This window comes from Jaculus jaculus, chromosome 15 (genome assembly GCF_020740685.1).
Source record: "Jaculus jaculus isolate mJacJac1 chromosome 15, mJacJac1.mat.Y.cur, whole genome shotgun sequence".
NCBI lineage: Eukaryota > Metazoa > Chordata > Mammalia > Rodentia > Dipodidae > Jaculus > Jaculus jaculus.
The window spans coordinates 40,543,981-40,560,360 of record NC_059116.1 but is presented as its reverse complement, the minus strand read 5'-3'; the positions used below and the strand labels follow the sequence as shown (position 1 = coordinate 40,560,360).

At 41.1% G+C, this 16,380-nt stretch overlaps 1 protein-coding gene across 1 annotated transcript in view; it reads right to left on the bottom strand.

Moving 5' to 3' along the window:
• Positions 1–16,380, bottom strand: part of LOC101610170 (putative adhesion G protein-coupled receptor E4P) — a 55,969-nt gene that overhangs the window by 22,773 nt on the left and 16,816 nt on the right. Inside the window, exons 8-9 of the mRNA XM_045134747.1 lie at positions 12,044–12,208; positions 9,917–10,111 (exon numbers count right to left, since the gene is read on the bottom strand). Of these exons, the coding sequence (XP_044990682.1) occupies positions 9,917–10,111; positions 12,044–12,208 (360 nt within the window). The remainder of the gene's footprint in view (positions 1–9,916; positions 10,112–12,043; positions 12,209–16,380) is intronic.

Here is a 16,380-nt window from a genome sequence, read left to right as displayed (position 1 = left end):
TCTCTGATTTTATTAATTTGTTTCTCTTCTCTCTTTCTTTTTGTCAGATTTGCTAAGGGTTTATCAATCTTGTTTATCCTTTCAAAGAACCAACTCTTTGTATCATTAGTTCTTTGGATTTTTTTTTGTTGTTTCTATTTCATTAATTTCTGCCCTAATCTTTATTATTTCTTCCCATCTACTGAGTTTTGGTTTGCCTTGTTCTTCTTTTTCCAAGGCTTTAAGGTGAAGCATTAGGTCATTTACTTGTGACCTTTCTAATTTCTTAATATAGGCACTTAAGACTATAAATTTACCTCTTAGAACTGCCTTCATTGTGTCCCAGAGATTTTGATATGTTGTGTTCTCATTATCATTTGACTCTATAAAATTTTTGATTTCCTTTTTGATTTCTTCATTAACCCATTCATCATTTAGTAGTGTATTGTTTAGTTTCTGTGATTTTGTGTATGCTCTATAGCCTTTCTTGCTACTGATTTGTAGTTTAATTCCATTGTGGTCAGATAGAATGCAAGGAATTATTTCAATTTTCCTGAATTTGTTAAGATTTGCTTTGTGTCCTAATATATGGTCTATTTTAGAGAATGTTCAATGTGCTGCTGAAAAGAATGTATATTCTGCAGCCTTTGGATGAAATGTCCTGTATATATCTGTTAGGTCCATTCCTTCTATGACCACATTTAGTCCAGATGCCTCTCTGTTTATTTTTTCCCGGGATGACCTGTCAATTGATGAGAGTGGGGTGTTAAAGTCACCCACCACCACTGTGTTTGGTGTTATCTTTGACCTTAGTTCTCAGAGTGTTTGTTTGTTAAATTTGGGAGCCCCCATGTTAGGTGCATATATGTTTAGGATTGTAATGTCCTCCTGTTGGAGTGTGCCCTTAATCAATATAAAGTGACCTTCCTGATCTTTCTTGACTAATGTTGGACTGAAGTCTACCTTGTCAGATATTAGGATAGCAACCCCTGCTTGTTTTCTAGGCCCATTTGCTTGAAACACTGTTTTCCAAACTTTCACCCTAAGGTAATGTCTATCCTTTGTAGAAAGGTGAGTTTCTTGGAAACAACAAATCGTAGGATCCTGCTTTTTAACCCAGTCTGCAACCTATGTCTTTTCGTTGGTGCATTAAGGCCGCTGATATTAAGAGATATTATTGAAAGGTGTGTATTTATATTTGTCATTTTTTTTTTGTGGTTCCAGTTCTACCTGTGCTCTCTTGTGTTAACTAGTATTGGAGTATTGCTTTTTTTTTTTTTGTTCCTTATATGTGTGCTTTTCCTTTTCTTCAGCATGGAGGATTCCATCAAATATTTTCTGTAGAGCTGGTTTTGTCTTCAAATACTCCTTTAACCTGCTTTTGTCATGGAATGTCTTTATTTCTCCATGTATTTGAATGGATAGCTTTGTAGGATAAAGTAACCTTGGTTGACAGTTGTTATTTTTCAGAACTTGGGATATAGAGTTATTTCTTTAAAACAACTCTCATCTTTGTTTTTTTGTTTTTTATTTTTCATGGTAGAGTTTAACTCTAGCCCAGGCTGTCCTGGAATTCACTATGGAGTCTTAGAGTGGCCTCACGGTGATCCTCCTACCTCTGCCTCCTGAGTACTGGGATTAAAGGCATGTGCCTCCACTCCTGGCTAAAACTCTCATCTTTGTATGTTTATTATTCTAGTTAAGTTCCTATGGAGAATTTTGGCTAACATAAACGCTTCATGAATAAGCCTGGAAGTATCTTTGCTTGACATCTCAGATAAATTTGTCAGAAAGAAAGAAAGAAAGAAAGAAAGAAAGAAAGAAAGAAAGAAAGAAAGAAAGAAAGAAAGAAAGAAACAAAGAAAGAAACAAAGAAAGTGAGAGAGAGAGAGAGAGAGAGAGAGAAGAAAGAAAGAAAGAAAGAAAGAAAGAAAGAAAGAAAGAAAGAAAGAAAGAAAGATGGAAGGAAGGAAGAAAGGAAGGAAGGAAGGAAAAAGGAGGAGGAAGAAGAGGAGAGGAAGAAAAGAAGAAAGGAAGGAAGGAAGGAAGGATTTATCAGATTGCTTCAAATTCCTCTTCTTTATTTTCAAGTACATGCATCTCAACCAGGGACTCTCCTAACACAGATAGTGTGATGATTATGATTATGATTATTAATCAGTAGTAGTAGTAGTAGTAATTATTCCTCTCCCTGTTTTGAACTATCAGTACCTCTATGACCTCCAGCTTTAACCCACTTCACATCTGATATCCTTCCATAGGAAACTACAATATCACCCTTTCCCACCTCAATCTCTCCATGGCTCAAAACTCCTATCGCAGGTGGATGAGACCACTTAGCATGTAGTTCTTTCTGCATAAGTATGAGAACTTGAGTTCAAATCCCTAGCAACCATGTGAAAACCAGAGCAGTAGTGCACACCTGTAATCCCATCCCTGGTAAGGTAGAGGCCAGAGATCCCTAGGGATTACTAGCCAGCTATTGTACCCAAACCTGTGAGCTCCAGGTTCAGTAGGAGACCATGTCTCAACGAAAATAAGATGTATATCAAGTGAGGATTATACCTAACATTGACCTCTGAACTATATATGATCCTACACACACATCATGCTCATTTACATACACATGCACATGCATTCAATATATTTGAACACACACAAACATGCATATGCACACACATTTGCAAACACCTAAATCTCCAGTTGTCTGTTGGGTCTCTATTCCAGTGTCTGATCAGCAAGTCCATTTGACTAATCTTTTCTTCAGTTTTCTTATGATTGAACATGATTACACATAACCATAGGGTAAATATATTTTGACATATGATCAAATCTTGGAAATAAGTATGTCTAACACCTAAATATTTATTACATTTTGTGAGAACAATGATCATCTCTTCTAGTTACTTAGACTTATCATAGTCCCCATATTGTGCAGAAGACTGATGTTTATGCTCTTATCTTGTATGTGCATGTGTTTGCAGGTGGGAGCCACAGGGTAACATCAGTTCTTCTATACTTTATTTTGTGTGTGTGTACATGTAATGTGATATTATGTGTGTTGTGTGCATGTGTATGTGCCTATGTGGTCCCCTATGCACCTGCCTATGGCAGAGTACACTTGCCTGCACTAGTGGGCCCCCCTCCATTGCTCTTCTGTCCATGGTTGCTTGAGTTAGAGTCTCTTGCTTGTCCCGGAACTTGCCAGATTTTTCACAAGCCTTGGTGATTCTCTTTTCTCTGCTCCTCATAGGACTGGGGTGATAGATGTGCATGGCTGGGCCCAGCCATTTATGTTGGTCCAGGGATAGACTCCAAGCAGTCTCTCTGGCTTCCTCAAGCTCTCATACTTCCACTTAACCACTGAGACATCCTTCAAGCCCCTTCACCTTAATGTTGAGACAGGCTCTCTCATTGAACCTTGGGCTTATTTATTGGGCTGAACTACTGAGCCAGAAAATATGAGGAATAAAGTGCCTTCTTATCCTCAGCACTGGGATTCCAGATATGTGTGCTCATGGCTGGATGTTATGTCTGATTTCAGGATCCAAACTCAGGTCCTCAGACTTGCAGTGAAAGCAGCTTTCCCACTGCACCATCTCCACAGCATCCCACCGCCCCTCCCCTCACACACCTTTGAGCTTCTGTCTAGAGGGACACTTGTTCTTCTGCTCTGTCTGTCCCTTTCTCTCTACCAGTCAATGGCACCACCAGCCTTTGTCCTAAACCACAAACCTCAGACATACAGTTATTTCTGCTTCCCTCCAAACATACCACATCTCCATCCATGTGGGGCCTCCTTCCCACCAATCCCACTTCACATTTCCTTAAATCTAGCCACTTCCTCTAATTCAATTTATAGTTTCAGTCACTTACTTAAATTGTCAGAATGTCTTAATATTCTCTGCTACCAGTTTCTTGTCAAGCCAGTTCACCTTCCCTGCCTATTTTCTTTTTAAAGACATATTTTGTTTATTTATTTTTATGAGAGGGGGAAGGAGACAAATAATGGGCACCAGGGCCTCTTGCCACTGCAAATAAATTCCAGATGCATGTGCAAATTTGTGCATCTGGCTTTACATTGGTGCCAGAGAACAAAATCCAGGACATCAGGCTTTTTAAGCAAGTGTCTTTAACTGCTGAGAAATATCCTCAGCCCCCTTCCTATTTTCTTGTCATACAATATTTTCAGTCATTTCCAGCTCATATTTCTTGCTTGGAGCAGAGGAGGAACGCTTATGAATAAAGCCACATCCATTTTTTTGATGATCATCCCTGGCTCTTTTTCTGCTATGTAGAAAAATGGAGTCAGTTCACATATGTTCAAAATAATGCCAGGCATACAGTAGGCAATACATGTTTGCCTGTCTTATGAATGAGATGGCATCTCATGGTAGACAAGGAGCATCACAGAGACTCATGTAGAGCACTATGTAATAAATGTGTTCAAATGATGGATTTAACTCAATCATGATTATCATATCATTTTTATAATACAGTTAAGTTATATTACAATTAAATTGTAGTGCAAATATTTTTTTAGTGATGTAGTAATTAGTGCTTGATGGATATTCACTTTCTTTTGCTACTAACAATTGCAAGAGCCCACAACAACCTTGTCTTTGGTTTGGCAAAAGGCCACAGAGAAATCAGCTTTGGGAACTGCTGTTTTGTGTCTCTGTGTGAGCACCTGTTCTCAGCTGGTTTCTCAAGACACTGATCACCAAGCCCAGTCTCCTGTGCAGCACAATTTCCACTTTTACACAAAGAAAAACTAACTCTATTATGAACCAAGAAAAACTGACCAACATATGGGCACAAGAGTCTATTGGTGGGAAAGGAGTGGCTCATAGGAAGAAGGTGATTAGTAGAATAGCTACAACAGATGATAAAACTCTTTTCCTTCAAGAAGTTGGAGGAAAATGGTATAATCTGGTATCAAAGAAATGAAGATGTTTACAAACCAAAGAACTTCAACAACACTAGATCCAGGCATTTCTGGCGGCATAATAGACCATGGTGAGATAAATCAGCTGAGAGAAATGCTTCCCAGAATTCTAAACCAGCTTGGTGCAGATAGTCTGTCTAGCTTTCTGAGACTGGCTGGAGCTCTGCCCAAGCAACCTATGGAGAGAGGAGGACCATCTGCTACTGGACAGGAGCATGATGGAGTTCCAGGTCTTGAAAGGAAATTTGTTTATGGATCTAGTAAGTTTAGATCTCCAATATTTATTTTTAGCAGAAGCTCCTTGGATAAGGTAGCTCCTTTTAGTTTTTACTTATGTATAATTAACTCTTTACAGTTAGTTAAGCTGAAGAAGCCTGGGAATAAAATTTGAAAGAAGTTAGTAAAAAAATTGAAAGAAGGTCACCCTCGCTTTGCAACTAGACAGCCTGCACGGTATGTAAATAAATGAGTGTGACTGTGCTTTCATGTTTTTACACATTTGACCATTAACCTTTTCCAGTATTACAGTGAGAAAACTGAGGCCAGAGAGAGGCTAAAGTCTTAACTCCAGATCACACAACTAGTAGAAAATAAAACTGAATTAGAACATAAACTAGGGGCTGGGGAGATTGCTCAGTGGCTAAAGGAGCTTGTTTGCCAAGTCTGACATCCCAGGTTCAATTCACCAGCCATCGATGTAAGCCAGTACAAAAATTGGCACAAGCATTTGGCATTTGGGATGAATTTGCAGTGGCACGAGCCTCTGACACACATATATGCATGTGCACTCACATACACACATATGCAAACAAGCAAGTACAACAACCAAAATAATCTTCAGAAATTTAGTTCCTCATTTTATTTTTAACATTATACTTATTTACTTCCAAGGGGGAGAGAGAGATGATATGACAATGGCCATGCTAGGGCTTCTAGCAGCTGCAAATAAACTCCATATACATGCACCACTTTGTGCATCTGGTTTTATGTGGGTACCAGAGAATCGAACCTGGGTGGTTATGCTTTGCAGGCAAGTGACTGGGCAGTCTCTCTAGCTCTCACTTTTACTTTTTTAAACAGAACTTTTAATTTACAAGTGAACTTTGCTTTTATAAGGAATCCATTCTCACAATACAAACATTAGTACATTCATTAATGTACAGCCTTCATGGTCTGATCAAATCTTAAAAGTCCCATCTCTCTTCTTAAACTGGTATTCATTTGTTTTGAGATAACATCTCCCCATGTTGTCCAAGCTGGCCTCAAACAATGTTGTTTTATAAGCTTCCAAAATAACTGACTACAGGTGCATACCAGTGAATCATTTTCAGTAGAGACATAGTAGTTAACTTTACTTATAGAGTACAGTGTGAGATATATATATTAGGGATTAGGGGGTGATTGGCATATCTATCACCTTGGGCGTTTTTCTTTTCATTGTATTGTAAACATTGAAAATCATTGTTACCAGATATTTGAAATATTCAATTAATTAGTAATCTTGATATACTATAAGGAGACACATTTTAACACTGTTATATTTGAGATTAAATTTCCAACAAATGAATTTTGTGGAACATACTATAATTTTAACGTAAGTATTCCATGATGTATATATATTTTTAAAACAATATTTTGCACACAAATTTTGTCAACTAAAATGATTTTAAGTTAATGAAAATGAGAATTCACTTCAACAAGATCAAATAGCAACTGGAATCACAAGCCCGCTCTACAATAGCAAGCTACCATCAATCACGGAGTATAAGAGGGCCTACACCTATCAAACTGTCTATCAAAAAAGTAAGTGTTATCTAAATTTTCCGGGTGCTAATTTACTCTCCGTTGGAGAGTCTGCTTCTCTTTTTCAGATAGATGCAGATCCTAAGGAGAGAGCTGCCCCAACATACCTCAAAAGGGGCCCAACTGAAACTAAGGACAATTGGAGAAACAAGCAAGGGTGATGTTTTCCTGTGAACCGGATACCAGCACAAAGGGGAAGGAGACCAACACAGAGAAAAATCAACTCCTACCAAATCAGAGAGCCAGCGCCTCAGAGGCCCGCAAAACCTCAGCACTGAAGCAGACCACAAATGAACCCAACATGGCTCAGGGAAATTTTGCGGAAGAGGGGGCGGAAAGAATGTCAGAGTCACATGTTGGGTCATGATTTGAAGAGACATTTATCATACCAATAACTGGGGGCTAAGCCCACAATGCACGACCCATTTACATCAACAAGGAGGGTCCAATGGGAGGGGTAGATCACAGATGAGCCTAAACAATGGTACCAAACTGCCTATATTTACTGAAAAGAAAACTAATAAATTAAATTAAAAAAAAAAAAGCTCAGTTTAAAGTGCAAATTGGTATTTCAAAGCCACCACCGATCAAAGCTTTAATTCTCTCCCCTACCCTGATTCCAGAGTCCAGATTTGTAACTAGGACACATGATGAGACAAGACCATTTCCCATCACCCCTTGCAGTTGTCTGCTTCTATGCGACAGAACTGTAGCCAATAGACTATGAGAAATTATATGCAATTCTTGTTATAACCCATACAGACTTTCTCTATGAAAGTCTATCACACTCTTTCCCCTTTGTAAATGACTAAAATGAAGAGGTTCAGGTAGGCTTGTCCAAAGTTTTGGCATTATGAAATGACATTATTACCAGGTCACAAAACGACATTTTGCCTAGTGAACTAGAGAACTAAGTAATCAAGTTACAAAAATGTCCCATAATGTTTTCAGGAAATTTGTGATTTTGTGTTGAGTCACATTCATAGCCCAGGAAAAACTATAAAATTAGGGGGACATGAGAAAGGAGACCCTCCCTCCAGAGTGTGCTTGCAACCCTTCCTAGCTGAGAATCACGACTTCTAACATTTTTTAAGACCTTTCTCACTTCCCAGCTGAAAACTTGCAATTTCAAGGTATCTTGTCAGAAGCCTCCTTTATACAAAAGAACAGTTTTAACTCCTTATACAACCCTACTGACTCCTGGATTAGTTTATCAGATTTTAATCCCATCCAAAGCATCTTTAGAACCACCCTATAATCTCACCTATCAGAAAGATGGCAAACCATTGAGGTATAACTTGAAAGCCACCCAAATGATATACATAGCTAATCTAAGTCATGCAATTGTGATTTTCTGTTAGAGATGGTCACATCGACATTTAGGTCTATGTTACTTTCTTGTTTCTTTCACCTACCTTTATCTTAACCCTTATGTTTAAGATCTATATTAAAGTAGTTTTAATAAAACTCTAACTTTGCTTCATACTGGCTAGTAGTAAAATTCTTTTTTACATTAAAGCACAAATTTGGGGTTTGCCTGAGTCCAGGTCCCTCAAATAATAAGGGAAATTCTTCAGGCTTCTGAAAGTGACAGTTTGGAGCTGTGCCACTGTCCCCTCATCACTGACAATATCATCAACCTTGTGCAGGCCTGTGGCCCATGAACAGCAAGCTGTATACTTCCTGAAGGGAAGACCAGGAAAGAAAACAGAGCCTCATTCAGACTGAAAGTGGAGGATTAGCACACTTCAAATAAGTTTTGTCATCCATTCTCATACGTAGTAAAAATTATCTAGTGCTGTGCTAAGTCTCTAACATTTTGAATTTTATTTGCTGCAGCAGCTAACATCATACCACCTAATACCATCAGGAAGATTCTTAACTACTAAATGGGTACAAAGAAGTATGTTTCCTTCAAAGCTGTGTAACTGAATACAATGGATTTGCACTTTGGTAACTATAAAGTCAAAGTAAGTATATCCAAGACACCAAACAGTAAAGAGAGAAATATTACCTGCAGCAGACACAGAGACAAGCAGGATTATGTCCAAAGCAGTGCTCTTCCAAAACAAAGCGAATGTGAGGATTTTATTTAGGAGGCCTGTTCTAATTCATACAGGGAGGGCACATTTCCAAATGTACTTGTTTTAAGTTATGCTTCTATTTTATTGTTGTTCTGTTTGTATGTGTGTGTTAACATGTGATGTGGCTCTGTGTGTGGTATGTGTGTGTGCCTAGCATGTGGTGTGAATGTGCTCACATGTACTTGTGATTATGTGTATGTGTATGTGTATGTGTTGTGTGCCTATGTGTTTGTTCCCATGTGCCTGTTGCTATGGGTATGTGGGGAGGGGCAATGGGTGCAGAGGCCAGAGGAAAATGTTAGGAGTCCTTCTCTATTACTCTTCTACCTTATTTCACTAAAACAGAGTCTTGCACTGAACATGGAACTCCTCATTATTTTGACTAGTTGGCTGGTCAGGGAGGGTCTTTTCTCCAGCCCCTCAACACTGATAAGCCACAGGTAAGTGCAACATGCCCAGCTTCTTAAAGAATATTTTATTTATTTATTTATTTAATAAAGTGAGAAAGAGAGGGAATGGTCATGCTATGGCCTCCTGCCATTCCAAATAAACTCCATACACATGCACCTGGATTTACTGGGGAATCAAACTTGGGTCTTAACACTTTTGAAGCAAGCACTTTTAACCCCTGAGCTATCTCTCTAGCTGCCCTCCCACACTTTTTTCCAGCTTTTTACATATGTGCTGAGAATTGAACTTGTGCCCTCATTCTGTGCAGTTAAGTTCTTTTACCCACTGATCCATTTCCACAGCCTCAAGGTTATAATATCTATTAAAAGACAGTAGATGTGTTTTTGGTACTTGCTTAGATTAAAGTCATAGTACACATATGCAAAAAATTAAAGTGATGGACAGAATTATATGTTCAGGTGGTGCCACAAAGTTTAAGCTAAAAATAAAGGATAATACTAGTGTGCATTAACACAAGAGTTGGTTCCCAAAGATGTCTGCCTTGATTGGTCACTGACAGCTGAAAGAGAGCTGCATTCTACTTATGCTCTGTTCCCTACACAATCACTGTGGATATATTTCCTTCATCATTTCTTAGGACAAGATGACAAGACATGATTAAGCAGTTGGTTAACCTGAGTCAATCACCTACCTCAGGCTCAGTTCTGTTGATACCAGTGAGAAACAGAAGGTGGGCCAGGAAGAGGCAGAGGGAAAGCTGCAGGTGGAGTGTGGTGCTGGTGTTCTGGATGGCTCTGCACAGGAGGAAGGTGAGGGCAGCCAGGAGCAGGCACAGCAGAGAAAGGCTCAGGCCCACATAGGTGATCACAGAGAGCACGAAGTCCTCCTATGAGCCAGGGATACATTATAGTGTACAGTTGCACATTACAGTTACCAGGAGCATCCTCTAAGAAGCCTGCATCTTTTCATATGCCGTGCTTGATGTTGTCCCTCCACTGTCTAGAACAGTGCTCACATACTATAGGAGCTCGACACTCAACACATATTTGTTAAGATGAGGCATGCACATAGAAGCATCCAGCAAAGTGACTATCTTATAATTAAATATTCAATAACTAGAAGAAGTTAAGTGATGTACTTTCAACCTTAGTAATTCTAGGTTTCATTGGCATGCAGGGATTCCAGAGGGCTCACCTGAGACGTGGGTTATAGCCAGTTGTCTTCTTTCTGGTCTGACCAAGGAGTTCTACATGTTATGATCTTGTAGGGTGTGAAGGTTAAACCTAACTTGGCAGTATTTGGTTTTTTGTTTTTTTTGTTTTTTTTGAGGTAGTGTCTTATTGTCGTCCAGGCTGATCTGAAACTCTGTAGCCAGGCTCATACTTACATCAATCCTCCTAGCTCAGCCTCCAAAGTACTGAGATTAAAGGTATTTATCACCACACCTGGTGATGTTTATCAGTATATAGAATCACCATGAAAGCAGATATCTGGCTATGTCTATGAGAGATTTGCTAGATTATGTTCATTGAGGTGGGGAGACATACTCTAAATGTTGGGGTGCTATTTCATGGGATGGTGCCCTGCAGAAAGCATAAAGCCATCTGAGCACCAGCATCAATCCCTCTCTGCTTCCTGACCATGGGAACATTATAACCAGCTTTGCTTCACACTCCTGTCACAATGTGAGGCAGTTTGAAAATGCATGGTCCCATAGACTGAGGTGTTTTATTAAAATTAAACTTTCAACATTGATCTCTAGCCTTCTGGGTAGAGAAGTGTCACTGATAACAGATCCTGAAGTCCAGACATAAAGTGTCACTGAGGTGATCTGAATTCCAGCCCAAAGGTGTGGGGAGAGAGTTTGAGCTCTGGCTGGTTTTATGTGTTGGTGTAGGTGTTTTTCTTGCTGCATTTTTTTTTTCTATCTGCTTATATCTATTAGGAAAGGGAGCTAGTTTCTTTCTCCATTGATGGAACTTCCTATAGATTTGTAAATAGAAATAAGACCTGTTCATCCCATAGCCTATGTCTGCTTGGAGGTTCATCATAGCAACATGAAGCTAACTACAGCACCATGTCTTTCCAACCATGATGGACTGTAACTATGAACTGTAAGCTCAAATAAACCCTTCCTTCCTTAAGCTGTATTTGTCAGGCTATTTTGTCACAGCAATGAGAAAGTAACTATTATATAAGGTAACTGGTGGTAAAATCCCAGATCCCCTTGGGGTTTACACTGAGTTAGAGGTGTGTGTGTGTGTGTGTGTGTGTGTACACATGCACACGTGCACTTCTGTCATGTGTGACAAGGTCTGTTGTCATTATGCCACTAAAAACAAATGCCAGATGCTTCCTCTACTTTTGTGCCTGGATTTATATGGGTACTGGGGAATTGAGCCCAGACTGCCAGGCTTTGCAAGCAAGTATGTTTAATCACTGAGCCATCTTCCCAGCCATCCAATATATATAAAGAATCAAACACCAAGCCTTGAGTTTGCTCATTCAGTTAGATAAGCTAGCCAGAAAACTACAGGTATCTCCCAGTCTCCACCTCCCAAGTACTGGGATTATACCTGCTATGCTCACCTTTAACTTGGTTCCTGGTGATTGAACTCAGGTCCCTTTTCTCTCATGGAGTCATCTCCCTGGCCCTTCTGTGCTGCCTTCTATTCTTTGTCCATCCCATTCCCTCAACTTCCTACAGGTGTTTCTTATTATCTCTTCTCATCTAAGCTCCAAACAGTTAACTTCTTAGGAGTTTTTTCCTACGGTATGAAAAATGAGCTCAGATGCAAAGAACCATGAATCTGGGTACCTCAGGAGACAGAGTCATGAGGACAGCAAAGCTGGATAGGTGGGAACACTTGCATGTGGTGTAAGAGTCATTGCTGCCCACGTGGGAGCAGCCCTCTGTGGACCAGCTGCCTGTCTCCTGTCTTTTCCAGTAGACACAGAAGTATTTTGCTTTGACACGGCCAGGCTGGAAAGAGAAGAGTGTTGAAAGTACATATTATTAGTTTCATTATTCCAACTTTATAGGTTAATCTGACAGTGAATGGGAGACCAGATTTGGAAAATGGCTAGGGGGCAGTTCCACATGATCCTGTCTCCCTCAGAGTTTTTCATTGTTTATTACTCAAGCTATCTCAGTGCCCTGACAATTGACAGATGTGGATGCTTCACCCAAGATCCTTGTTGTTGGAAGAAACAATCAGGGTTGGTAGAAATTATATCTGCTTGAGGAAAAATAAAGACATTATGTGTTTTTTGCAAAGTCCTTTTCTGTTCCAGGCTCCCCCAACAGAGGCAGTTCCTCCTCCATGCCTGCGAGACTATGAGCTCAACAGCTCTTCCATTCTGTTTGGGGGGCTTCCACATTACAAGCAGTGGATGTCTACAGGTGCCTCAGCATTTCTCTTACATGTTTGCTGAGGTGATTGACAAATAAGAAGCATGCATAACTAGTTCAGGAGAATGGATTTAGAGAAATAGGGGATATGGGAGGGAGACAAAAGTGGAAGGAGATTATGATCATGGTATATTTTGTATATGTATAAAAGTTGTCAATAATATACTAAAAACTATGTGTACTTAAGTTTCATGAATTAATATGACCACTGACATATGCATTAGAACCAAACTACTCAATATGTCCATTACCCCTCATTTTCTATTTATTATGAGGATCTTCAAGTGTTGGGCCTTGGAAGGCCTGGACACAAGGCCTAGTGGAACTTCCTGAGCCTAGCTAAAGTTTGGCAATCTGCCTCTGGCCAGCTATGAATCAGCAAGACACCTAATGGCCTCTGGCCTGTTACTCCCACATAGGAGTTTGAATTCCCATGCACGTGTGCTTAGAAGCAATCATTTCAAAAGTTGTGGTATACTATTGGCCCTTGCCACTCCCCCTATCCTAGAATCCCCACCCTCATTCTCAACACTATATAGGCAACCGCCTGTAACAATAAAGTGAGTTCCTGCTTCGACAAGACTCCCGGTTTGGTGGTGTGTTCCTGGCCATCGACACTCCTCCTCCTCCTCAACCCCTTGGGAGGGACCAGGGGGCCTGGTGCTTCCTCAGCACTACCTGCTGGGGGAACCCGGCAGTCTGGCACCCAGTGTGGGGCCACAGGAACCTGGCAGACTGGTGCCCTGTGTGAGGCATTCTCATTGAAAAGGTCAATCAGTGTGCGTGTGCAGGTGAGTGTACCCTCATAAGTTATGAGGCAGTCTTCATATTTAATGTGCTAAACTTTGTTTCTATAACCTGTACTTGCTTGTCCACATCTCTTCGTACTCTTTCTCTTTCCTTTCACTTTCAGTTCACCAGCAAGCTGCATCTGTGGCTTTTGTATTTCTGAACAGGTCATACGTCCCTAGTGGACACACCATGTGGGCAGACCTGGAGGATATTCAGGCATATTGCCCCCTTATTTGAGTGAGGGCTCCATCCCAGAAGATGAAGCAAATCTGCTGGGGAAACCTGCTCCTATCTGCACCGTGTTTGGTATTATCGAGCTGTCCCCTAAGGACACAGACTCATCTGGCTGTCATGGATCTAAATCTAAACTTAATTCTACAGCACATTTACCTATCTTTTGGGTCCTTGTGTTTGTGTTGTACCCATGTGCCTGTGGGTTGCTATTGCCCTAATTTTATGGACATTTCTCTCTCGACTTTATAATATGGGACAGTCTACCTCTAAATCCAATCCTGCCTTAGAATCTCTCAGGGCACTCCTAAAGAGTAGAGGGCTTGATTTGACTGATAATCAGGCTTGACAGACCTGGGATTGCCTTCTTAAGCTGGCACCATGGCTGTTGGAAGGAAATCTCTTTGATTGGGACACTAGGAGAAGGGCAGAGGCCCTTGTTCATCAGGCACATGTGGAGAAGACTCTGATACTCTCCCCTTAGGGGTCCTCCCTGTGATCTCGGCCCTTAAGGGCTGCTTCCCTCCAAGGCCAACCAAACAAAAACAAAAGACAGAGGAAAAAGCAAAAGATAGTATGCAGCCTGATTCAGCTACTCCTGGAGATACAGCTTTTATAACCCCAGAAAAAAGTGGATCCTTATACCTCTCACTCAATCCCTTTGGGAGTGCTCCTTGGCCTTCCCCCACCTCCTCCCTAGACTAATCCTTTCTGGACCCACTCAGTCCCTTCTTCATATTTGGCTGCCAAGCCGCAGGAAAATAAAGCTACTTTTATATTTTCCATCAATCTAAATCTGGGGGGTGGGTGGGATTTCCCTGCTGCCCAGTATCTGTGGGAAGATCAGGACCTTAAGGAGCTTAAAAAGGTGGTCTCAGAGGATGGACCTGACTCTCCTTGGGCTGAGACCCTGTTACAGGGACTTTCCCAACAACCTTGTACAACCCAAGATTGGAAAAATCTAGTCAGGGCTGTCTTGTTGGGTCCCCTATACATTAAGTGGTGTGTCTTTTTTAAAGATGAGTGTCATACATAGGAAGAGTGAAACCAAAGTCAACAGCCCCCCCCCCCCCCTGTGCCGATAGCTTTTGGGATGCTCTCCAGTTCCTCTGATCAATATGCTACAGGCACTCAACAGGTGGCTAAACCTGACCCATATAGGAAACAGGTCAGGACACTGGGCTTAGCGGCATGGAAAAGGCTTGATGAGGGACCCTCTGACCCCCTAATTATGGGTATTACTCAAAAACCATCTGAGAACTTGGCTACATTTATAGATAGGGTGGAAAAAACTCTCCAAAGAAAATTTCCCCCAGGGGCATTATGAGATCAGTTTACTAAAATGTTGGCCTGGGAAAGGGTGACAGCCAATCATTGCCTTGTCTGTGCGGGTCTCAAGGACAACTCCATGAATAGATGGATTGTAGCCACCAACGACATTGGCACTATCTCCCATCAGGCTAGGCCCATGGCTGCCACTCTTAGGAAAATAAACAGAGAGATTTGGCCACTACAATCTGCACATTACAGAGTGTGGGTATGAGGGCCATTTTAAAAAGTAGTGCCCCAACAAGACAAAGCCTCCTCCACGGTCTTGGGGGGGGGGCGACCAATGGCCCTCGCACCTGCTGCCCTAGATGCAAGAAGGGGTTTCATTGAGCTAGAGAGTGTCAGTCAAAGTTTGACATACAGGAAAAGCCTTCCCCCAGCCCTGTTAAATAAGGGGAAAGAGACCATCAAAGCCCACTGGACTGTCCCAAAGGTCCCTGGCCTTAGACCCAAAATTATTTAAAATATTGGTAATAAAAGATTCAAACTTCTCATCGACACTGGAGTGGACCAAATGGTCCTGAGAAAGGAGGAAGTCTCCCCCTCCTGGAAGCTTGTGTCTGGCCCTCCCCTACTGGGAGTTGGCAGACAATCCACCTCCTGTGAGACTGCCACGTGGCTCCCTTGGACTGACTCAGGTAGGGGAAGGGGAGAAGTCAGCCCTCTTATGATGATTGGGCTCACTGCAAAATTACTGGGGCAAGACATCCTTGGAGATGTCAAGGCTTTCATCACTACTAACCACCAGGCCTTTTATAATGATTTGTTAGATGAAGAATAATATCAACAACAGTTTGAGAAAGGAAGGGTGGGAATGCCATACCAATTATAGAGATGACACTTACTTTCAGCAACTCAGACAAAAGTACTCCAATGAACACTCCAATTCTAAGGGCCACTGCCCAGCCCTTCCATTTAAAATCCAGTGGAGATCGAAGGATCATATATGGGTTGAGCAGTGGCCTCTCCCTTCTTCTAAGTTGCACCAACTCCACATACTTATTGATCAACAGTTGGAGGCCTGACATATCCATCCCAAAACTAGTCCCTGGAACTCTCCTGTCTTTGTCATAAAAAAAACAAACAAACAAACAAACAAACAAACAAAACTAATGGGCCCTGGAGATTTTTACATGATTTAAGGAAGATCAATGAATGCATGATCCCCTTCAGAACCCCCCCAGAGGGGACGCCCTTGGATCTCAGCTATTCCCAATATATACCATATTACTATCATTGACATTAAAGGTTTCTTCTTCTCTATCCCTTTCCATCCAAGAGACATGGAAAAATTTGCATTCTCTGTACCTGCTGTTAATTTTTGTGGCCCAGATAGGAGATTTGAATGGACTGTCTTACCTCAGGACATGGCTAATAGCCCACCCATTTGT